The 25,102-nt window shown below is 38.6% G+C and overlaps 1 protein-coding gene across 4 annotated transcripts in view; it reads right to left on the reverse strand.

Moving 5' to 3' along the window:
* The window catches only part of fermt2 (FERM domain containing kindlin 2), a 106,261-nt gene that overhangs the window by 49,624 nt on the left and 31,535 nt on the right, over nucleotides 1–25,102 (reverse strand). For all 4 annotated transcript variants that reach the window (XM_051919885.1, XM_051919886.1, XM_028822279.2 and 1 more), the window contains exon 3: nucleotides 1,488–1,721. In XM_051919885.1, coding sequence (XP_051775845.1) covers nucleotides 1,488–1,721 — 234 coding nt within the window. The remainder of the gene's footprint in view (nucleotides 1–1,487; nucleotides 1,722–25,102) is intronic.

Genomic DNA, 25,102 nt, shown 5'->3' on the forward strand with positions numbered 1-25,102 from the left:
CTAAGGCTCTGTGAGGTTGGATGGAGACCATCAGTGAACTAGTTTTCAAGTCTCAACAGAGATGTTCGATTAGGTTCAAGTCCAGGCTCTGGCTGGAACATGCAAGGACATTCACAGAGCTTTCCCTAAGCCACCCATGTGTCGTCTTTGCTTTGTACTTAAGAGTCACTTTTCTGTTGGAAGGTGAAACTTTAGTCCAGTCAGAGGTCCACAGTGCTCCAGAGCACGTTTTCATTAAGGATTTCTCTGTACTTTGTTTTTCCCAACAAAGTCTTGTATCCCAGTCCTGGTCTCTGAAAAACAACTCCACAGCATGTGGCACCAGCATGCTGCAGCATTGGAATGGTATTACATAAGTGAGGAGCAGTGCCCAGTACCCTTCAGGCATCATGATGCAAATCTTGGTTTCATCAGACCAGAGAATCTTATTCTTCTACTCCGAAAGTCTATTAGGTACCTTTTTGCAAACTCCAAGCTGGCTTCTGTGTGTCTTTTCCTGAGGAGAGGCTTCTATTTGACCTATAAAAACAAGATCAGTGGAGGTTTGGAGTGATGGCTGTCCTTTTGGACGTTTCTCCCATCTCCACACAAGATTTCAGCCAGAGTGGCCATCAGACTCTTGTTCACCCCCCTTACCATGGTCATTCTCCCACGACTGCTCAGTTTGGCCGGGAACCAGCTCTAGGAAGAGTAGTTGTTGTTCCATACCTCTTCCATTAAAGAATTATGTAAGCAGCTGTACTCTTGGGAACCTTCAACACTGCAGAAATATTTCTGTAGCCAGCCCAAGATCTGAGCAGCTGTCTTTAAGCTTTGCAAGTAATTTCTTCAATCTCATGGCTTGGTTTTCGCTCTGATATACATTTTCAACTGAAGGCCCTTCTATAGAAAGGTGTGTGCCCTTCCTAATCATATGGTCAATTCAATTGATTGGACAGGTGGACTCTGAACAAGATGTAGAAACAAATTATGATCAACAGATCACAAACCTGAGCCAAATTTCAAGTATCATTTCTGAGGGGCTAAATATTTGTGTGAGAGTGTTATTTCAGGTTTTATTTTATCAGAAATTTGCAAAAAATGTCTAAAATCTTGTTTTTGCTTTGTCATTCTGGGGTATGGATTGCTGCTCGATGCGGGAAAAACTGAATTTAAAAGATTTTAGCACCAGGCAGCAACATAGCAAAATTTCAAGAAAATGTGAAAAAGTGAATACTCTGAATTCACCATTTTTCAAAAAGAATGTTCCTGTGACTTCGTAAGATTAGTTCACTGTAATGCCTGGTGGAAGAAAAGAAAAATCCCTTTCTACCCATAATAAGTATGAAACTCTTTCTGTCACATGGCATAAACAATCAGAATTAATGTCATTTAAACTGAAGTTTTGGATGGCATTTTATATTTTTATTTATATATTTATAGATGATGAATTGTAACTGTCACACATGTACAAAGGTTATACATTTGAAGCAGCAAGGGGCACTTACTGAATGTTTTGCAGATATCTGAGACAGCCTTAAACACCCTATCAGAGAAGTTCACTTTGACCTTCATGTGCTTCATGTTTGGCAGCTGTAGACGCAGTAGTTTATGTTGTGGAGTGAAAAGCAGTCTGGCATCTGCCTGGATTCCATACTTGTCTAGAGTCCAGTGTGTCTTCAGCAGCCATGTTTTCTTCTTTTCCCACCAAAGTACATGGTCTGACCAGTCCTTCTTCACATCTAGAAAGAGACAAAGGGACAGGCATTGAGCAGATTGGTTCAAGTATAGCATCAATTACTTGAATGGTTGAAATAATTTCATCCCGCGATGCTGGCACAAAAGACCCAAGCCTTTGTTGTTTTAACATACCTGCAGCACTTTCAGTATTAAAAAGGCACCTGGGAACACTAACAACATGATCTTAAGCAAACTTACTGCATAAATTGAAACATGCATGCAAAGGTGGAACACACATTTTAAATACAGAATATGCAGAGTTTGACTCAATCTGTTTTAATATCTAACTAGCCTATCCCAATAGTAGCATACAGTGATGAATGGACCTTTTGGTGTGCGGTGGCTGCAAAGTGGAAAAGTGGCACATTGTGGGATTCAGTTGGTTAGATTAGAGCAGCAGTTCTCACCAGCAGTCCCCAAGTACGAGTCAAGTAGTCCACAAGAGTCCCTAGTTGTACTTCTTCCTCTGTCCAGGTCATTAACTTTAAAAACCCAATATGAAAAATATACCCATGTTAGTATGGGCTAATGTGACTTGATAAGGGTCCTTAACTGTGATCTCCCAATTATGCCAATACAGTGAGTATGCGTACAACACTGAATGAAGAAGAGTACACAACCCCGTACAGAACACCGATCCAGTGCCTAGCACTCACACTCATGAACTAATTTAGAGCTGTTAAATCAATGTAACCAGCACATCTCTGGGATGGAGAATTCCTGCCTCATCTCTGCAGATGCTTGAGATCTAATCTCCACTCACACATGCACCAGATGTGTAGTTTGCACACTCTCTCTGCAGAGTTTCTTTGGTCTCTTCCCCCCATTCAGACAACATGACAGCTGTAGACTTTAAGCTAGCTAGTGTGTTGCTGCACCCCAAACTGAACTGGATTATGCGTGCTAATAAAACACAGCACACTACAAACATCTTCACTAAAAGAAGGAAATAAAAGGTGACTTGCCAGGTACGCAGCAACAGTGTATCAAGGGTGTCAACATAAATAGGGGTTAAAATTATATAGGCTACAACACAGATAATAATCCAATAACAACAATAATAATAAAAACACAAAACAGTTAATAATAGACAACAGACATGACAAAAGAAAATTAAATCAAAATGGTAATACTAGGCTTTGACTGTATTGCTGGACTGACTTAATTCAAAGACTTGCATGAAAACTCTACAAATAATCAATCATTCTCCAGTACTGCACTCTTTGTATATACTAGCAAGGATATAGTAAACCAGAATCAAGGTGTAAAAATGATAATTATACTTCATTTTCACTGAATTTTGTGATTATGTTAGGCTAGTCAGTTTAATTCATGGGACTAAAATTAATTTATATATAATTTATTGGGGTTACAGAATAAGAATATAATCTATCATCACTGGCAACATAACCTATCTAAATACAGAGCTACCCTCATATAACTTTATATGGCTGTTCATTTCACATATGTTCAATCCTTATAGAGAAATGTGAATTGTCAAAAACAAAATATTGTTTTATGCCAACCCACTTTTCAAATTAGGTTATTCAAAGGGCTGCTTTGTCATATTTTTTTCTTTCTTTGAAGTAAGTTTCAAAATACAATTAGGGCTGCAACAATCTTCATAATCGATAATTGATTAAAAAGTTGGCAATGATCACTTTCATTGATTAGATTATTACTTCAGGCTGATTATGTAGCGCGCATATAGTGACTGAATGGCCGACAGTAAGAAAGTGAAGAAAAGACTGCGCGACCTAAGACTTTGAATTTGGGAGTTCTTTGCTCTGAACGCAGATTAAAAAAAAAAAAGAAAAAAAAAAAGATTGTGAGGTGCACAACGTGTAGGTCTGACCATGTGTGGCACTGGAGCACAACGGTGATGCACAAACATTTGAAAAGGAAACACAAAGCTACAGGCTCTGTGGAGGAGGAAGACTTGCACTCATTCCAGAAAGTAGATACAAATACAAGAACGCAATGTTTGCTAGGCTATGCATAATGACAAGCCTTTCAGTTTGAAGTGAGGAATAATTCCAAGTCATTGTTAATTCAGCCCTCAGCAATGTGAATAGATGTTGTGATTTAGATGTTGTGATTACAACTGCTGAGGGCCTGTCTACTGTATATCAGGAATTAATACGCAATTAAAACCTACTGCCATTATAAGCTCTGGGGATCTCATATTAGGAATTAAAACAGACAGTTTGTCTGAATTCAGTGTATATATTTTAATAAGAGTTATTTTAGCTTTGTTTATTTTACTCACCAGGCCCTTCAGGGTCTGCTGTTAACCTGAGTAGCTACAAAGTTGATTTCCGCTCCCTGGGTCTTCTTGTTGCAGGTGGAATGAAACACTTGGCTAATTTAATCTTTTTTGAAATTGATCCTGGGTGTTCAAATGAGTTATATTAGAAATTAAATCTGGCCTTAGGGAAAGTTTTGGGTGTCACGAGCGAGACATTTAACTAGGCAGTTAAAAAACTTTAAATGAGCATCATGCAATCTTTGAATTTTAAAATTAATTTTATAAAGTACAGCTCGCTCTCTTGCTGTCTCGCTCTTCTTTATTGAAAACTAACATTTAATGGAAAAGTCGAATTATCAATTTAAACAGCAAATTTCATAAACTAATACTTTTAAATTTTCTCTTCCCTCTCCATTTTAAAAACATTTGTTCTAACATTACAGATGTCTCTGAAATCAAATTTTTCAATTTAAGATCAATGCATTTCAGAAAATGTCACATCATAGATTAGATTTTTTAAAATTATTTATTTATTTATTTTTTAAACTGCTATGCTCAGGGGCTCTTTGTGATTGCAGAAATATATTTATAAACAGACAATGCATCCTAGTTGTCCCAGTACCAAAAATGCGTGCAGCAAGTGCTTTACTGCATTTGATATATTTTAGTTCTTATCCATTAGCATACTACTTTAGCTACAAAAGCTCAACAAATGTCACAAATTTAGTGTTTGATAACTTTTTATAGCCATTGCATATGCTGTTTTATCAGTCCCACTAACCACACATCTCATTTTGTATTATAACAGCCTACCATGTGTGGCCAATGTGGAGACATTGAAAACAAAAATAAAAAAGTCACTAATTGTGTTTTGGAATACATACGGGCATGTGAAAAAGTTAAGTACACCCCATGGAAATTGCCAAGTTTTCTATATAACTGAATAGGTAAACATTACATCTTCATGCACACAGTTCCTACAAATTAAGATGATACACTTGGGGGGGGGGGGGGGGGGGGGGGGGGGGTTAACAAATCTGACATTGTGTATTCATTCTTATAATCTAAGATAATAAAAATGCAGCTCTGTCATGTGGAAACAGTAAGCACACCCCTACATTTTCCACCACTTCAAATCCACAAAATCAGGCATTCCAGATAAGATGCCAATGTTTAGAACTTCCTTAGGGAGTATGCAGGCGGAAGCCATCTCATTTGAACCATAGATAACAAGGGTCTGGTGTTCTCTTTACTGTTCATGTCTGTGGAGTCATCATATGCATCAATCAAAAGAGCTCTTTTAAGGCCCTCAGAAAGAAGGCTGTGGCGTCATAAGAGTCTGGCAAGGGATTTAAAAAGATTGCCAAATTATCTGAAATCCATCACTCTGCTAGAAGGAAAATCATTTACAAGTGGCATAGATTTCAAACAACTGCTAGGTTGCCCAGGACTTGCCAGCCCAGCAAATACAGTCCAAGAGCTGACTATCTTATCATAGACCCCAAAATTACACCATGGGGTCTGCAGGTAACTCTTCCAAACGTTGGTGTCAAAATGTATGCATCTACAATCAGAAAGAAGCTGCACAGATTTAACCTGCATTAGAGGTATGCCAGGAAAGAACATTAAAGCAAGCCTACACTGAAAAACTACACAAAGACCAGGCCCTTTGGGAACAATGTGCTCTGGAAAGATTAATCAATGATAAGTTTTTGGCCACTGTAAACAGCAGATATGTTTAAAGCAAATGGTAGACTGCATTTCAGGTGAACCACCCTATACCAAGTGTGAAGCATGATGGTGGGAATGTTATAGTCTACAATGAATTCTACATCATATCAAAGTGTGCTTGATGAGAATGGCAGGTTCAGTCCAAAAGTTGAAACTGAACCAAAAATACGATTCGAAGCACACTAGCAAAAGCAGCAGAAATAAGAAATAAATGGTGGGTTATGGGCTGCACTAGACAAAGCCCTGATTTGAATCCCACTGAAATGTTGTGGGGGATTTGAAACAGGAAGTATATACAAGAAAACCCACAATCACCTTAACAACTGATGGAATTTTGCATGACTAAGAGAGCTTAGAAGAGTGGTCAACAAATTCACAAAGTCAATGTCAGAGACTGGTGGGCAATTATGAAAAATGCCTACAAGAAGTGATCTACGCTAAAGCAGGCCAATATCAGCTTCTGAGTCCAAGGGTGGAGATTTACTTTTTCCTCAGTGGACCATTAAATATATTGATATTTTGGAGGAATAAATGACTTAAAAGACCAATGTTCCTTGTGTTTTTATCGATGTATATCATCTTTCCATTAAGATGCAACGTTTGCCTGTTCAAATATGTTTAATAAAAATGTCAGTGTACGTACTTTTTCACGACTGTATATGCAGTTTCTTAGACCGTGTCCACATGTACCCGGGTATTTTTTAAAACACTATGTGGTTTGGCCTTTCGTCCATATTGAAACTGCATTTCAGGTCACTGAAAATGGAGCTTTTGAAAAGCTCCTGCCAGGGTGAATTAGTTTAAAAAAAACTCAGTTTTCCCTGTTTACGTGTAGACAGAGAAAACAGTTTTTGGCTTGTAACATCAGAGTGTGTGCCAGTATCTTCTTTGCTTGACGTCAGAGTGTGTGCCAAGTAGTGCTGGTGTTAACCTTGTTAACAGGACTTTTTACATGTTTACATTTAAATGTACAATTATGTTATCACTACATTAAGCAAACCGAGACGTCAGGATGCGCTACAGAGGTCACTGCTACATTGAACACTCCATAGAAATAAAGCAGCCATCCACAAATTCCATGGATTATTTGAACAGAAAGGGGAGTTTTTCTCTTGACATACAAGCCACCCACGATTATAAGTGTTCACTTGTTGATGATGTAGTGAAATGGCTGGGTAGCGCTCATGATGCCCTTATTTTTGCAAATTCTATGCTAACAAAACACATTTGGTGGTGGGGGATTATTAATCTAGATGACACTCCCTTTGTTATCTATGCCTGTTTTATGCTCTTTACAGCTTATTATTGTGTTTTCATGTGGATGGAGATTAACAAAAAAACAAAAACATTGCGTGTGTGGATGGTCTTGGACTTGCTTCAGGTATTGACATTTATTTTTACATCTTGCAACTGTAGCTGTCACCAGCCATACGTAGTTTTCTTTAATCTATTTCCTTGCATCTACATGGATTTTTTTCCTCAGGCTGTAATTCCACATCCCAAAGACATGCGAGTAAGATTATATGAGGACTCTAAATTAGCCTTGTAATGATTAAAGTTTTTGCATGAACATGACTAGCACCCTGGCCAAAGTCATTTCTCAACGTGTGCTCAATGCAGCCAGGACAGGCACCGACTGGCTACCTACGAACATGAACTGAATAGGCCGGAAAGAAAAATATGGATGGACAGACCAACACAGGCATGTCCTCTGCACCCAAAAAGATGAATGTGAAATCTCCATTCCCTTATGAATGTTTAATTAAAGTTTAAATTTGCAGAGTTTAATTGCAGAGTATGAAAGTTTAATTAAAGTTTAATTAAAATAAATTATCTCCTTATTTTCAATTCCCTTATTCAGCTATGAGATTGATCACGGTGTTGTTCTCTTTAAGCATGCATGAATCATTCATTTTTATATCTGCACCAAAATAGGTTGAAATTGAAAATATTGTTTTTTTTTCCTACTGTCTTGAATGAGCTGTAGAGATTTTTTTTAAACAGGCATAAATTCCCAACTGCAATCTTATCCCGAAACCAAGGCTTCTTCCTGTTCCATATACAGCAGCCATCAAAAAACTACAAAAAAGTGAACAGTCACAATCAACGTAATTTGCAAGACTGTGGACATAGCAAAGCTTGAGGCATCAATGTTGGGGAAAAGTACATACAGAAAAACGCGTCACATTTCTTCTGTAAACGCTTTCCAACAATGTAAACATAAACCAAATGCAGCTGAACAATGCATAAAGCACAGAGGCATTATGCTGGAAATGCCTGTTGGTACACAAACAACTAGAATTAGGGGAGGGCGAAATCTGGAACCATTCTGACATTCCTTTTATTTTTATGACCATGTGGATGAATGACAACCAGTAGGGTCAACAGATCAAGTGTCTCTGGCCTTTAAAGACTTCCATGTGCAATGCTTTAGAATATTTTGGGAGCAACACTGCAAGGAAGAGTTTGTACCTCACATTAAAAGATATATGCTTCAAGCTTGCATACCCTGGTTTCACTTTCAACATTAAAATCTAAACCAGACAGTGGCATTTGACACTGCCAGTTTGTTTTCCATTTCTATGCTTGCCTTTTTTTACAGCTAGCATACATGCTACATTTCAGGACACTCTTTAGTAGGATTATAATTTGTTAGGCAAACTGAAGGTTGTAAAATGTCCTATATAGCACAGAGAGAATACTTTTGGCAAGCACCACTGCAATGGAAAGGGCTACCTGTGGCCTTACAGAAACATGCTAATGTAAAAACTATGCTTTTACAGGCTGTTTGTAAGATGATCGGCATACAAGAATGTGTTTGTAAATCGATCATCTTAGACATAAGGCCCTGCCAGAAATTCTGTATCTATTCATAATTCTACTGCAAAACACACTCTTACATTGAGAAGAGGAAAAACAGATGCACCATTTTCGGAAGTTATTCCATTTGAGCATGGGACATAATGTGACAGTAACTATGTGAAGATGTGTGGAGTCTGAAGACTAAACAGTCTGTCCATTAGCACAGGTGTAATAGGCAGCCTGGCCTAGCAGGGACCAATGCATGCATTTTAAATGTTCAAAGAATAGCCAAACAGGCCCCTGCCATACATTATTCTCCTCCAGCTGCTTGGCAATCTGCACCTGCTGAATATTTCTCAGGGCTGATGACCTCTGTCTACACAGGAGCACAGACTCCATAAATAAAACTCCTGGCAGCACCAATTATTTCACTTTTTTTTTGCAAAATTATAGTGGATTAAGCTGCAATTTGAAAGCAGCTCAGAAATAAAATATCCTACTGCTAACACGGGTATGTTGGGGGATAGGGACTTAAGTATTTACAGTATTAAAATCATGGCCGAAAATGTATATGACCTGCAAACTCGAACACCTCTTCTCACAACAATGAGTCTGTGCTCCCTTCTGCAAGACTTCACATCAGTTCATGTTTTAACCCCCCACTCTTAAATTGACACTGGCTGCAGTCTGAATACTGCTGTTGTGCCTTTTTATAAGACGGGTAATTTAATTTTCTGGGGGCCTCAGCCGCCTCCTCCTCCACCATAGCTAAAAATATGCTCTGCCACAGTGATGTAATGCCCAGTCTAGAGCAGTTTCAGTAATTAGATGCAGAGGACCAGGAGGAGGAGGGGAAGGAGGGTACTCGACTAATGCATCTGGCAGTGACTTGCAAGCCGACAACCTGTGTCCATTCATCAGCAGCAGCAAACTCACCACATCACCATGTTCAGGCTTCCCATGCATACTCATGTCTCCTGAAACACTTCCAGCTCTGCTCAGTCATCTGTGTATTAAACACACAGTGGTGTGTCTAGTAATTTGGATGAGATACAAGTTGCATCAGCACACAAAAGCTCCTATGACTGGCATTTATTAAATAAAATGACAGACACAAATGGTAAAAAAAAAAAAAAAAAAAAAAAAAGGTAGGAGAAGAATCCACCGATCTGTACATTAATATTAAAGAGAAAAATTATTTAGTACAATACATTCCTTCGATTAGGAATCATTGAGTAAACCCGTAGTGAACGTAAACATGAAATGTGAATTAAGTATACAGATCTTATTGCTGAATTAATCAGCACTGTTCCCTATAGGGTTGATACACACAGACCATATATTCGATTCTATGATTGTTAAATAGATAGACAGAGACGCTATATGTTAGATACAATAAAGAGACCGGAAAGGCGCCATATGACAGATAGATAGGGCACAATATTTTAGATGGATGGTTATTTGTCCCCAAGGGGAAATTTGGCTTTTTTCAGAAGCTCTTTAAATAAATACATAAATAGGTAGATAAATACAGTGTATTTACATGAGCATTATGCCTATGTATTGCTGTTAGTATAAAGGAGCCCCAGTAGCATTTCTTGACACATTTCTGCTGAATAATTCATTGGCTTTAAGTAATCAGTGTTAATGTGTCAGGGAGAGGATGTGCAGCATTGTTCATAATGGAACTCCATTTTAATTCTCTCTTTTGCTACCACCTGTGGGGGTGGGGAGTTCAAAGTGCCACACCATAGTGTTATAGAAGATGTGAAGGATGTAACTTCCCACATTAAAGGAATGTGGTCTCTTAAGGAAAAATAGTCTGCTCTACCCTTTCTTATATACAGTAGTTCCTCTGTGTTCCAAGACCAATCCAGCTTGTCATTAATGTGTACCCTCAAGTACCTGTAGAAATGGACCATTTATACATCCATGAAGATGTGTGGCTCCTTGAATAGTAACCGAACACAGAGGCTCTTTGGTGCGGCGAAAGTCAATAACCAGTTCCTTGGTTCTGCTGATATTAAGATGCAGACCATTCTCTTTGCACCAAGAAAGAGTTCTCCACCAGACTCATACAATCTGACTCATCCGCCTTATCGTGACAACAAAGTTAAAGATAAGGTGTTGGAACCTGAACGATAAAAGAAGCTTTTATAAAAATATAAAAGTTACATCTACTGTCTCATTTTCAAATAAAATAAGGCGAGTTCAGGTTGGGTGTTGAGTGCTCTAAATATCCTCCGAAAAGCATGTTACACAGGAAGCCTGATCCTACACAGGACAACCAATTACTTTGCCCTCAGTTTACTTTACAGTTTACCAGAGGCACCAGAGCAGCTGCAGAGTATTAGAACAGTTTTGTTTTATAATTCACCCATTTCCACTACTAGGCTCAACCAGACTGGAAAACCTAAACTGATTTAGAATTATTAACAGAAAGAAGAAGAAAATACTGCAAGTATTCCAGTGTGCTTTTGACTTTAAATTGTGGGGGATGGGTGTTCTGTTGAGTTAGTGCTTAGTCAGTATCCAGAATACAATCCAATTTCTAGCAGGAAACCACAAAGCCAAAGCTGGGCTGCAATTTAGCAAATAACTTCCTATGTTTGCCTGAAGATAACTGAAATAAGCCACCAAAATGCCACACACTGGACGGCAGCACATGCAAACTGTTTCTGAGGGAGAAGGTGGCGCAAACAGCATCTAATAAATGGTGTAGCACCCTGTGGGTCATCTTCAGGTTATTCAAATTATGCAGAGACCCTGGAAGACACACGTTAGTGTCATCTATTAATCAAATATATCCCCTTCTGCTCTTTCAACATCTTCATAATGAAAAGCCTTATGGGTTATACTGCAAAACAGGCATTCCAAATCAGCATGAAAAAGTGTCCTGGACAAATAGCTGCCATTTCCCTTGTCAGCTTAGGGTTCTTCTTAAAAGTGCCATTAACCCCAACATACTAAACAAATACCATTCAATCAGAAAAATCACTTTTACACAGGGGTAACAGAAGTGACCATAAAAAAAAGCAACCCCACACCTTGAATCATGAACCACTGGCGACACACTTGTTAACACTAGCCTTGATGCCTCAAGCCCAACACATCAAGTAACTAAGGCAATTTCCCAGAATATCCTGATTCCTTCAAATAATGATTAAATACCACTTAATCTTTACGCTCTAGATGCAACACTCAACTCTCATTCTGTGCATGTCACCAACTGCTTCAGCTAGCAGCAGTAAATTACTGTTCCGAGTGTGCAGTCTCCAGCTTTCAGGGCTAAAGACCATAGTCTCTCTCAAAAAAACGAAGAGAAGTGCAACTTTCCAGTGAGTGAAGAGGCAGATCTGCCACTCTGTGTGGAGAGCAGTGTGGGTATGTGATAGTCTGTGGGCTTGAACTTGCTAAAAGAACGAGAAAGCAGGAAAGATCATCTGATATGGACCCTTATTATGGAAAGCGAGTTTTGTTACCATCTACCATTTTGGTAAAATTTCAGAATTAAAATGTATTGCTAAATCAATATTTTATGTAACACTTAACACATGTATTTCAGGTCTCCAACATTCCAATTAAATTGTAAGCAGTGCTGCAGGCCATTAAAATGGCAAAAAAAAATCCAGTGAATAAGTTAATTCAAACATAGGAACTATGATTTTTTTATTATTATTATTATTACAAGTTAACATGTTTTCACTCCACATTTTCACTTTGACACTCAAAGCAGGAATGCTGAAATATGTGCGAGAGAGAAGGTTACAAAACGAGGCTTGCCATTATGAAACATCTCCTTTCAACTTTTCACTTGTTGTATGGGAGCTGTAACTATGTCACAACTGGCAGTTTATCAGGATAAACTGGGAATGTGAAATGTCAAAAATGCAATGCTAGAATGAAAACAAAATTTTAGTTTCCAAGATAGAAACAAGGGCTATGTTGTGTGAATCTGAGAACAGTCCTGAATTACTGATTAAATTTTCTGTCTTTTTTGCCTGCTTTAACACATTGGCATACGTATTCATTTTCTCAGTTTCTCATTATGGACTTTGTTACCCACCCTGTCCTGTGGATAATTTAAAATGACACATTGCTACTAGCATTGTACAAAATCATAGATGCACCACCGAGTATCAAAGGCTCTGTTTTCTCTACTTTCCTCTTGGTGCAGATTTTCAGTCAGCACCACCTTTCCTACACACAGTCCTGCAAACTCATTTTAATTTTCTCTCCCAGTTTTGATAGTTTGGAGACTGCTGACCAGTCTTATTCTCAGTACTGAATTCTAGACACTTTGCTGACCAGTTACATCCTTCTCAGACTTGCAAATTCCAAATTAGAAAGGTAGCACTGAGTAATTTATGATATTGCTCTATAAGCATGCAATAACACCATATAAATTAAACTCTAATGAAGATTTCTTCAACTTGGCAGTACTAAACATGAGATAGTGCTCTGTACAGGTTCAAACATTAACTCCACGTTCACACAGACATTCTCAGCAAGTTTTACTTCAGGTTTAAAAACAAAATAAAATTAAAAAAAAAAAAAACGGGAGAGAAAAGGTATTGTGCATGAAGAGAGCTGCTGTAGTTACATACTGGTGACCGAGCTGCCATAACCAAAGAAAAACAAGAAAGCTAACAAAGGAAAACAGTTTCCAATTTTTCTCACTGTTACTGCTCGTTACTTCAGCCAGTCTCACACCTACTGACCAAGTCAGGCTTCACCTCTCTTGTCAAGTTAGGTTAGAACAGAACAGATCAATGCAGCTGAAATACTGGATGAGTAGGAGGGGATTTAGAAAGCCAGCTGTTAAGTGTGCATGCCAAACCAGGACAGTCATTTCCTGCCACAACCAAGACTTTTAAGGAATTCTACCATTGAGCTATTCATCATGTCAGGCTTCAACTGTAACTTATCCTCATCTCTTTACACACAAGCAACAGTAGCCAGAATTATTATTAGAAGTTGGTTTGAAACCACAATCCCTACAATCTTAACAGGTTAGGACATACTTGGCCTATGTTGCCATGCCTCATCATGGAGGAGGAAATTTTCCAGAATCTAAGTTATTTGAAAAAACAAAGTTGCCAAGTAACTTTTATACAACCACACACACACACACACAAACAAACAACATGCCAGTTGATTCTCTTTTCTGACTCTTGAATCGAGTGTGACAAGGACAGTCCAGTAGTGACAAGACTGACTTGGGGTAAAGGTGTAAGAGTCTAAAAACCTGGAAAAAGGCTTAGAGAAAAAAAGATATACGGTCTAATCCCCTACATTTATACCACTTCATCTTGTTATTTAGAATTTAAAAGCAGAAGGCAAAACATACTTATCAGACACCACACAAGGGGCGAGAACCCAGCAGCCAATTAACACAGTCCGAAATTTGTTAATATTTTTAGAATTAATCATACTCAACCCTGAGCATCTACATGTCATGTCAGGTCAGGGAGTGCATGCACTGGTACAACGGATTGGTGCACCCAACACAATAACGAAACAGCTCAGGATTGCTGATGGCAACCCCCTAGGCAGACACATGGTCCAGCCCCACTGAAATAGGAAATGACCAACTGCCTGCCACAGCCAGGTGTAACATGGTCATCCCCTTGGGCTGGTACAGCCACTTGGGTCCTCAGCATTGAGGATACTGTGAGCCGGATCACCTTCTGGTAATTGGGCAATATGGCTATAGTGCCATAACTAGTACTCCCTCACAATGCAGGTAATGTGCCTTATTCGGGACTCCGTGAATAACCTCTTGTCCAACAAAAGTGAAACCTGTGGAACCCAAGGATTCGCAGTAGAGACACAGTACTGGAGGAGTCCAGTCTTCGTCTCAGCTCACTTTAGAGAGTCCATGACTCACAACCATATAGCAAAAAAGGAAGCACCAGGACTCTATAAAGACTTGGACCTTAATCCTTTTGTGAAGATATTGGGAGCGCCACACACCCTTTTTCCAGTGACCACATGACCCCTCCATGGTCTCACAATCTACTGACTAAGGTCATTAAAGGCCTGGATCTTGGTTTTTATTCAGGATACTCGCAAGCCCAGACACTCAAGACTCCTCGCTTAGTCTCTCGAGAGCCCCGATCAGAGCCTCCATTGACTCCGCGAACATCATAGCATCATCAGCAAAGTCAAGATCAGTGAAGTATTTCTCCACCAACAGATGTCCTACGACTAGTGCTGGGCGGTATACCGGTTCATACCAAAAACCATTTATTTTTGTTATATGTACTTTTCTTATACCACAGCACCGGTTTAAATAGCCTAAACAACGTTCGGAACGTGGCGTGGCGCAGTGGGAAACCGTTTAAGGGGGGGGACCTTGTTCACGGCAGCACCGCTAAACACGGAGTACATGCGTTAGTGGAAGTGAAAACGGACATAGAACATTCTGAAACTGTAGCAGACGATAAAGTTGAACACGATGGCACAGAAGAACTTTTGCCGAAAAAAGGAGCCGTGTCTGTTGTCTGGAGATACTTTGGTTTTAAAAGGTCGGATGTGGACCATTATGTTCAAATGTGTGAATACTGTTTCTATACTACTAGATAATACTGCAAGCCAAGTTGTACTTGTTTTATTTTTTTTCAATACTGTGTAATGTACCTGGGTACTGTGTAATAGTGTGACGATATGTTGACTTTAATCTTGACATTTCCACTTTAATCTCAACGCTTATGATGAGAATAAAGTTGACATGTTGACTTTATTATCGGAATTTGTCATTAAAGTAGAACATCGTAAACTAAACTTCATCTTAAAATGAATATTTAAATTTACTAGATTTTCTCAAACCCCGTCATAAGTTCTGTAGCACATTAAATGCTTTGTGTTGTGTGTTCCCGGAGCCATGTTAATCGCTACGTGCTTCTTAAACTGACTTCCTCTTGCACTAACAGGAGCCGCAGGCAGCACACAGAATACATTAATTTCATGATATTCCTGCTCTCTAAACAATTAGAATGCTAAGATAAATACTTGATATCATTTTCATGACAAAATGCATTAAAGCGTGTATTAATCATGTATGGGCACGGAGGCGTGGAGGTTGCACTGCTGCCTCGCAGCAATGGGGTCCCGGATGTTCCCTGCCTTGAATTTGCATGTTTTTTCCGGTGGGTTTACTTGGCGCGCTTCAGTTTCCTTTCAAAGTCATGTAGGATGTGGGGTTTTGTTACGTTATATTGGCCCTGCTAGTGTATGTATTGCTCGTATTCACCCTGTGATGTGCTGGCGCCCTGTTCAGGATTTGCTCCTGCCTTGCACACAATGCTTGCTGGGATGGGCACAACTCTGAATGGTTGGCATAATTAAACGTGTAAAACGAAGATTTTTTTTGAAGTTCTGAACACTCCGTGGTCTAAGTTTACAACTAGTTTTAATTTCACAAAGACATTTATCGTGTGGTGATTGGTTATGTGGAGAAAGAAAAAAGAAGGATAGGAACTGGGGGGTTTGGTACATCAGACAGACAGCACGCATGCAATAAATAAAGTACGCTCAGAAGAACATCCATTGAATTCTGTGTTCGTGTCACTGACCACCAGATCACAAACACAATATTTAAGTTAAACCTGTGTGATACCCATTCATAAATGCAGTTTTTTTTTTTTTTTTTTTTTTTTTTAGAGCCTCGTCACACCTGCCATAAAGTTCTCTACACTGAACATACACCTGGGGACCCCTTACTGCGAGAGAGCTGCACTACCGCCACACCACCATGCATGTTTAATACCTGCTTTAATGCATTTCATCATGAAAATGATATCAAGTATTTATCTTAGCATTCTAAATTTTCAGAGAGCAGGAATATCATGAAGTGAATGGATTCTGTGCTGCGATTGCTGCCTGCGCCTCCTCTTAGTGAGGAGGAAGTCAGTTTAAGAAGAGCGCAGTGATTAACAACTGGGTCGGGGAACACAACACAAAGCATTTAGTGTGCTACATTAACTTATGACGGGGCTTGAAAAAATCTAGTAAATGAAACATTGATTTTAGGATGAAGTTTAGTTTACGACATTCTACTTGAATCATAAAATAAACTATGAGAATAAAGTGGAAATGTCGACTTTAATCTTGACATAAGCATTGAGATTAAAGTGGAAATGTTGAGAATAAAGTCAACATGTCAACTTTAATCTCGACAGTCCCCCCCCCCCCCCCAAACCCCCCCCCCCCCCCCACCCCCCATTGTGTCCGTAATTTTTTTTTCCTTCACCGTGGCCCTAATACGCTTCTTTACGGCTATACCACAAATACCATTATAAATGCAAGTTGCAGTTTTATTATTTATGTATATAGCTTAGCTTGAAGTATGGTCCATATTAATGCATTTTGCCTTAATGATGGTTCAGTTGGTAAAGATGGCATCACCAAGTTGCACTTGTTTTACTTTATTTTAATTTGGTGAATACTGTGTAATGCACCTGGGCTTGAAGTCTTGGAAGTAATAGTATTACTGGAAGTTACACCATTATTTATTTTATTAGTTTAAATATTATGCAGTTAATGATGGTAAAGTTGTTTAAAAAGTCACTTAAACATGTCAGTGGATAGAGATTGTTAACAGAAAGTGTAGTTGGTTTACAAAAAATATTTACTGTTTATTTCCTTTTCTAAGACATGTTCAGTGCAATACAACTTTTGACAAGCACCTCTGGATATATTAAGTCTAAATGCCTCTTTGGATGGTTAAAAATATGTTGTCGAAATTTTAGTTAAGTTGTTTGCAAACTTTGTTCAATAAAAAGGTTCTATATTTTGACTGCATCTGTCATGCACTGTGATTCCTTCTCTTCATCACCCCCTTGAAAACATGATCACTTTATGGGGTCATGCAAACCTGTATGAATACTTGTGTGCACATTAAAATGTTTTTTTGTACAATGTATAATTTTCATGACAGTGGAATAGGTTATTCTTAACCACATTTTCAACTGCAATTACTGGCTAACATCCACTCATGCATGGGGAAAAAAAAACTGTCCAATACCGTGAAACCGGTATAATTTTGAAAAATACTGTGATATAGATTTTTGGTCATACCGCCCAGCACTACCCACGCCCCTGACCAACACTCAGTCCATGCAAGCACCTAACAGAGTAGGAGCAAGAACACACCTCTGACAAACCCCAGAATCAACTGGGAAAAACAGAGGTTCTGCCTCTACGTTGCACAGCACTCACAGTACCAGTGTACGGGCTGGCCATGATATCCAGTAACTTCGGAGGGTTCCCATGAAGTCTCGGGATGTCCCACAGGGCAGCTTGCTCAACTGAGTCAAATACTTTATGAAAAATCAAGAATGGCTGCAAAAAACTCTGCCCGTATTTGTGTTTATGCGTGATGAGTTCCCTCAGTGCCATGGTTGCGGTCAATGGTAGATGTCTTTGGCGTAAAACCAGACTGCTCTAATTGCTGATAGGTGGAGTGAGTGATCATAGATCCGAGCAAGGACCTCACCTGGCACTGAGAGCAGTGTTATCCCCGTATAGTTCCAGGTGATCACCCTTCCCTTTCCAGAAAGGGATGATGCCCATCTCCCAAATGGAAGCAATGATTGCTTGCAATGCCAGGACAACAGCCTTACCACCAGTATGGAGAAGTTCACCTAGAATATACCACAGATCCCTGCAGTGTACCCTTACCTCAGCTGGTTCACCACCTGTGCAATCGCAGAAGGCCTGAGTGGTTCACAACTAATTGGAGGATCAGTTTCAAGAACCGTGGACAAAAAGTCACAGAGTCACAGTCAGGGTAACGGAACAGCTGTAGTTGTGACCCGCTAGGCTGGGCGGGCTACTCTGAGCAGCATCCACTGGGCTGCAGGTTATTTTTACTATTTATTTACGATCAGTGACATGCTTGCTTTTAACTAAAGTATTTTTAGTAATATTTTTATTCTCAGTTTGTAGTGAGAAAGACTTTGTAATTGTGTTGATTTGGTTTTGTATGAAATTAAGATTGGTGCTTTTTTCCCAATTTTATTACCATTCTATAAAATTTGCTCCTTCAATTACAGTCAAAAAAAGAGCATAGCAGAAAAGGATATAAATGTCAAGTGTTATAAGCAGACACTTGCAGAAGGGTTCAAAAACACACACACATCCACAGGTACCATGAATGATCGAAACTGAGAACTCTGTTCTAGATCAAAAGAATGTGGCAGTACCATTCTTCCCCATTTCTGACCTATGAAGGAAGGACTAATGGGTGTTCTTCCAAAGATAGCAACAATACAGCAATAGTAATTAAATGATATGTAGTTAAATAACACCAGCAATGGCAAATTCCCATTGACAGAAAAAGCACACATGCCCATACACAAATTCCATGCCACTGTTCTGAACTATAATAGCATAAAGTAAAGGTATTCAATTTTTACAAGAAAACACAATGAGGAATCTCTCTACATTTTCATGTAAATCTTTTAAAATTTTTAAAATCTCAGAATTTGTTCACATGTATTACCACTGCTCCTGCCTCACACCTGGGTCAATTTTTGAGACATCCAAGACAAGCTGTTTCTAGATGTTTTCTGAATGCCATGTCAGCATTAAGCAAAACATTATGGTTAAATGTCTGCGGCCTGTCAATCTGAACAAAAACCATCAATCTGAACAGAAACGTCAACTGGCACATTTCCTGTGACTGCTGTAAGAAATGACCAGTGAACACACACACAAAAAAAAATAAAATGCACTCACGGCAAAAAGCCAAATCGATAAACCTTGCTCTGCAGCAAAATGCTTCCAGGAAACTGTGACTCATTTCCTCTCATATTATTGAAAAGGACAAAGACGGTATATTAACAAGCCAGAGACACCGCCGTTGATGACTGGACAAACGCTCCCAGCAGCTATTCTGACATTTTATCCTTTTATTGATTAGGGACAAATCAGCATCAGTGAAAAGGCAAATATTTTCAAACTGCTTATGCAAAGTCAATACAAGAGACTCCAAATAGAATGAGCAAACAGGGGAGACAAATATAAAATGTAACTTGTTATGCGGAGAACATTCTAGAATTATCCTGAGAGAGTGTCAAACCCCCTGCCCCCAGGCACCAAATCTCAGGATTGTCCTGCCTTATTTGGAAACAACTTACATTATCACTTGCCAGCCAGACTACATTTATCTCCCCCAAACTGGCAGAACACTGTGTCAATACTGATTAAAGGTACATGTGCCTTTGCCAGCCAGTTTGAGCAAGAACGCCGTCTGGAAAGCATTTTGGCTTTAGCATACAAATGGATGTTGGGGTAAAACAAAGCAAAAGTAGAATCATAGCCAGGTTTTACTGGAAATCCAGCAAAATGCATATCAAAGCTCCACTTCCTCACATTAACACATCCATGCAGCTACTTAAAAACGCAATACTAAAAGACTAATAAAAAAAATAGATAATTTGTATTAGTCACTCCCAAAAGTAGGACTCAAAGTTCATTTTTGAAATTTGGAGGGAAGACCCCCTTTTAAATTTAACACAAATGGGGGGATTTCAGTCGGGTTTTTTTTAGTCACAATTTCTCTCGTATCTTAAATAAGGAGAAAACAAAAAGCTTAGTGATTGACAAAAATGGATATAATGAGGATATTAGAAATAAACTTGATCCATTAGGCTTAAGAGTCAATACAGATGTAAAGAATTTAGGGGTAATTATTGACTCTGACCCGAGTTTTAAATCACATATTAATCAGATGACTAGGACAGCATTTTTTTCACTTAAAAAATATAGCAAAAGTTAGATCCCTTATAACTTTGCAAGATGCTGAAAAATTGTTCCAAGTTTTTGCTTTTAGTCAACTAGATTACACTAATGCACTCCTATCAGGTCTATCCAAAAAAGACATCAATCGGTTGTAACTAGTGCAGAATGCAGCTACCAGAATCTTAACTAAAAAAAGAAAATCCAAGCACATTTCTCCAGTTTTGATGTCGCCACACTGGTTACCTGTGCCATTTACAATTGACTTTAAAATACTGCTTATGGTTTACAAAGCCTTAAATAATCTCACTCCATCTTATATTTCGGAATGCCTCTCTCCTTACACTCCAAAGCATAACCTTGGATCTTCAAATGAGTGTCTGCTTAGAATTCCAAGAGCTACACTTAAAAGACGTGGTAAGGCGGCCTTCTGTTGTTATGCACCTAAAATCTGGAATAGTTCATGGATAGAAATTCACCAGGCTAATACAGTGGTGCATTTTTAAAAAAACTGCAAAAAACTCATTAATCTAACATGGCTTTCTCATAGCTTCATTTTAGTGTAACCTTAATATTCCATATATGCATTTAATTATTTATATCATAGCTTCACAATCCGTACTAACCTCTACTTTCTCTTTCCGGCTTTCTGTCCTGATCAAAGCACAGTGATGTCCCTACATTGATGGATTGAAGGCCAGATGGCCACATGACCATCATCATCAAATTCTTCCACGTGAAGCCTGCAAACCATGAGGACTGACTGAGATCATTTATGTTGGGTAGATGCCCAGTGGGGGCTGGGTGGTCTCGTGGCCTTGGAGCCCCTGCGGATTTTGTTTTGTTTTTTTGTCCAGCCCTCTAGAGTTTTTTTTTTTTTTTTAGTTTGTTTTTTCAGTCCTCTTGGCCATCAGACCTTACTTTATTCTTTGTTACTTAGAATCGCCTAATCTTTTTAATGTTTTTCTTTTTTTCTTTCATCTTGTAAAGCACTTTGCGCTACATAATTTGTATGAAAACGTGCTATATAAATAAATGTTGTTATAATGTTATGTCTACAGTACATTATACAATTTTGAGTAGGTAAGTTATTTGAAAGAATGGCCGATAAGCTTGTTATTTCAGCTAATATAACTACACACATTTTGCATGTAACACTTTCCAGTCATATTTGGCCAAAAAACATTTACCAAAGACAAGTTGCACCAGTACAATAATCCAAATAAATTTACGTACAGTAATCCCTCCTCCATCACGGGGGTTGCGTTCCAGACCCCCCCGCGATAGGTGAAAATCCGCAGAGTAGAAACCATATGTTTATATGGTTATTTTTATATTGTCATGCTTGGGTCACAGATTTGCACAGAAACACAGGAGGTTGTAGAGAGACAGGAACGTTATTCAAACACTGCAAACAAACATTTGTCTCTTTTTTCCAAAAGTTTAAACTGTGCTCCATGACAAGACAGAGATGACAGTTCCGTCTCACAATTAAAAGAATGCAAACATATCTTCCTCTTCAAAGGAGTGCGCGTCAGAGAGAGAGAGAGAGAGAGAGAAAAGCAAACAGTCAAAAATCAATAGGGCTGTTTGGCTTTTAAGTATGCGAAGCACCGCCGGACAAAGTACTGTAACTGCAAGGAAGGGAGCAAGCATTTTTCAGCATTTTTTTTTGAGGAGCATCCGTATCCTCTAGGCCAGTGTGCGAACAGCCCCTCTGCTCACACCCCCTCTCGTCAGGAGCAGAGAATATCAGAGCGAGCGAGCGAGAGAGAGAGCGGAAAGCAAACAATCAAAAATCAATACGTGCTGTTTCATCTTTTAAGTATGCGAAGCACCATGCAGGTAGCATATCGCTTGCAAAGCAGCCACATGTAAGCCCAGCAAAGAAGGGAGCAGTGTGAAGGTAATCTTTCAGCGTTTTTTGAGGAGCGGCCGTGTCCTCTAGGGGTGCAAACAGCCTCCGTGCTCACAATATATTTGAGGAGTTTTATTTAATACATAATACGTGCTGTGGTTGGGTAGCTTCTCAGCCATCTGCCAATAGCGTCCCTTGTATGAAATCAACTGGGCAAACCAACTGAGGAAGCGTGTACCAGAAATTAAAAGACCCATTGTCCGCAGAAATCCGCTAACCAGCAAAAAATCCGCGATATATATTTAAATATGCTTACATATAAAATCCGCGATGGAGTGAAGCCGCGAAAGACGAAGCGCGATATAGAGAGGGATTACTGTAATATAAAATGCTAAGAAAATACTCTCCCCCCATCCTCACCAAATATTATGTTTTTCATGTCAGAATATAATTTCTTCAGTTTAATACAGATAGGCAATCAGCATAATGCTTCAAGCATGAATGTTGTTAAGATTTAAGAAGTTGGGAGTCATTTGTTAAAATATACTTAACATTATTAGCTCAGGTGCCATAGTAGTGCACATGGATTTTCAAAGCCACTTTAAAGATCCAGTGTACTGCAGTGGGTTCAAATCCAGCTCCTGAATATCTGTGTAAAGCTTCACCATTCTTCATGTGTCTTTTTCTTCTGAGTACTCCAAATGTGCATGTGGGGGTGAATCCGTGAGTGGACCCTTTGATGGACTGATACCCTGACCGGGCTCTCTTCCCACATTGTGCACATTACTGTCAGAACAGGCTCTGAATTGGACTGGGTCTGAAAATAACTGACTTATTTGTTTGCCAGTGAATATACATTTCCAAAAGACCATGCATGAATGTAAAAATTTAATCCTAGGGGAAGTTCCAACTTTTATTCTGAGATGTCCTCCTTTTCAGAGTAAGATGTGGCAGCCTTCTACAGTCAACTTTCATAATGCTCAAATTATCCTTGAGCACTGTTTGTAATCTGTTGGTATATGTCACAGATTTTTACTTTTCAGATTGAGGCTTAAAGAAAGTCAGCCCACTATAAACATTTTAAAAAAAGATGATCGTGTGTTTCTTTAAATTTCTCAACACAGCCACAAATTGGCAGCCGTTGGTTCATCAAATATTTAAAAAAAAACAAAAACAGGCCTGAATACAAAATTCACTAAACAATCCAAGTCAGTTTTACGGAATTTCTGGCACACTAAAATAAAACTTCAGCCTGTTTTAGACTTCAATTTAATAAAGATTAATTGATTTTCTTCTAAATCTCAGTTTAAACAAAGGACACCTCCACACCACTGAATACAGCACTGAACAGCTGAATGCCGTATTCTACGGATGAACATTCCAGTCAAAAGAAATGGCAACATCCTATGCATAAGACCTTAACCAAATGTGAACAATGAAAAAATACATCAATTTCTAAGTAAAAAGATTGGCAAAATATATATATATATATATATTTTTTTTTTTACTATTCTTACCACAAGAAGAACTGCTCACCAAAGTAATGAGTGAAATTCACATATTACAAAATTAGAATTTACATGCAATCCCATGTCAAATTTCAAGCCCTGCAAAAGGAAGAATTTATGGGATGAGGAAATATTAAAAAGAATACATTATGGACAATTAGCATCTGAGGGGAGGCAACCAAATAGCCCTAATATGTTTTTTGACGAGAAACTACACGAATATGGGACAGCAGCTTTTTTGGAATATTAAAAGTTAAACTCTGGCTGAAATAAATCTCCTACCTACCAACCTTATCCCAGGCACATAACCCCTAGTTCTTACTCATGATACACGCATTGCCTAGGTCACTGTCAGGACGGGACGAACAGAGTGCACCACACTCATCTGCATATACACAATGCATATTTCTCAGAAAGTGAAACAAATCACAAATCATTCAGACTGGGTTTCCTCTGTACATTTGTTTATTTGATGTTTTTTTAACACTGCATTACACATAAGGCCTGTAAGCCTCTCTTATTTTGTGTTTCTGCAAAATCAAGTTATTAGAACATTTAACAATGGTTAATGAATGCTTCTAATTTTGTGTTTCTTCTATGGACCATGTCCAGGAAATGCAAACGGAAGAGGTAGAGCAAGCCAGAGGGGTGACAGAAATCAAGAGGCAGTACATTATAAATCCAAGAGTCAGAAAATTAAAAGATCAATTGAGCTGTACGCAAAATAAGTTTTAGTGGTATGAAGATGGAAATTTAGTTTGCCACTCCCCATATTAGCTAGCAGTGATACAGGTAATACTCGTATATGACCACGCTCTCTCTACAATGTGCCAAATTATCTTTACTTATGTCTCATGGACAGAAATTTGCATTAAGAACTTAGTTGTGTCCTAATTCACTTGCACTTGCCTCCCGACTTCAAAGAATTAATTTACTCTAAAAAGCATCTCAAATCTCACGAATATAAGCATTTGCTTTTTGCAAAAAGTCAGTTTTATCTAGAAAGCTGTTTGAATAAGCCTTTAGACGATAATTTTAATTACTGAACAAAGAGTTGGGGGCTAGTTTTGTTCTTATAAATTGTAAAGATTTTTTTCATTGCTCAGTGGTCTTCTTCACTTATATTTGTTAGACAGATTTGATCTAAAAGTACTAAAGAAAATGTCATTAGCAGGCACCTTCTGTTTAAGGTGTAAGGCTAACTAGCCATTTAGTGCCTTTTCAAAGGAACGTTGATTTCTTAGTATGCAGACCACTTAACTTCTTGACAGCTAAATCAGTGATGAGCTTACAGTATAAAATTTGATTACATTTTTATCAGCTGTTTTATTAATACAGAAATAGACAGGATTGTCACCTATTATGTAGACTTAGTGAAATGCCAAAACATCAGCCAGTCATGCTTAACTTTGCACGCCATTCCTCCTCACAGTCGTCATGACCATGTTGTTAATTACCACTTGTCTATTTAATGGAGATGTACGGTACAGT

Source organism: Erpetoichthys calabaricus, chromosome 16, assembly GCF_900747795.2.
Source record: "Erpetoichthys calabaricus chromosome 16, fErpCal1.3, whole genome shotgun sequence".
Classification (NCBI taxonomy): Eukaryota; Metazoa; Chordata; class Cladistia; order Polypteriformes; family Polypteridae; genus Erpetoichthys; species Erpetoichthys calabaricus.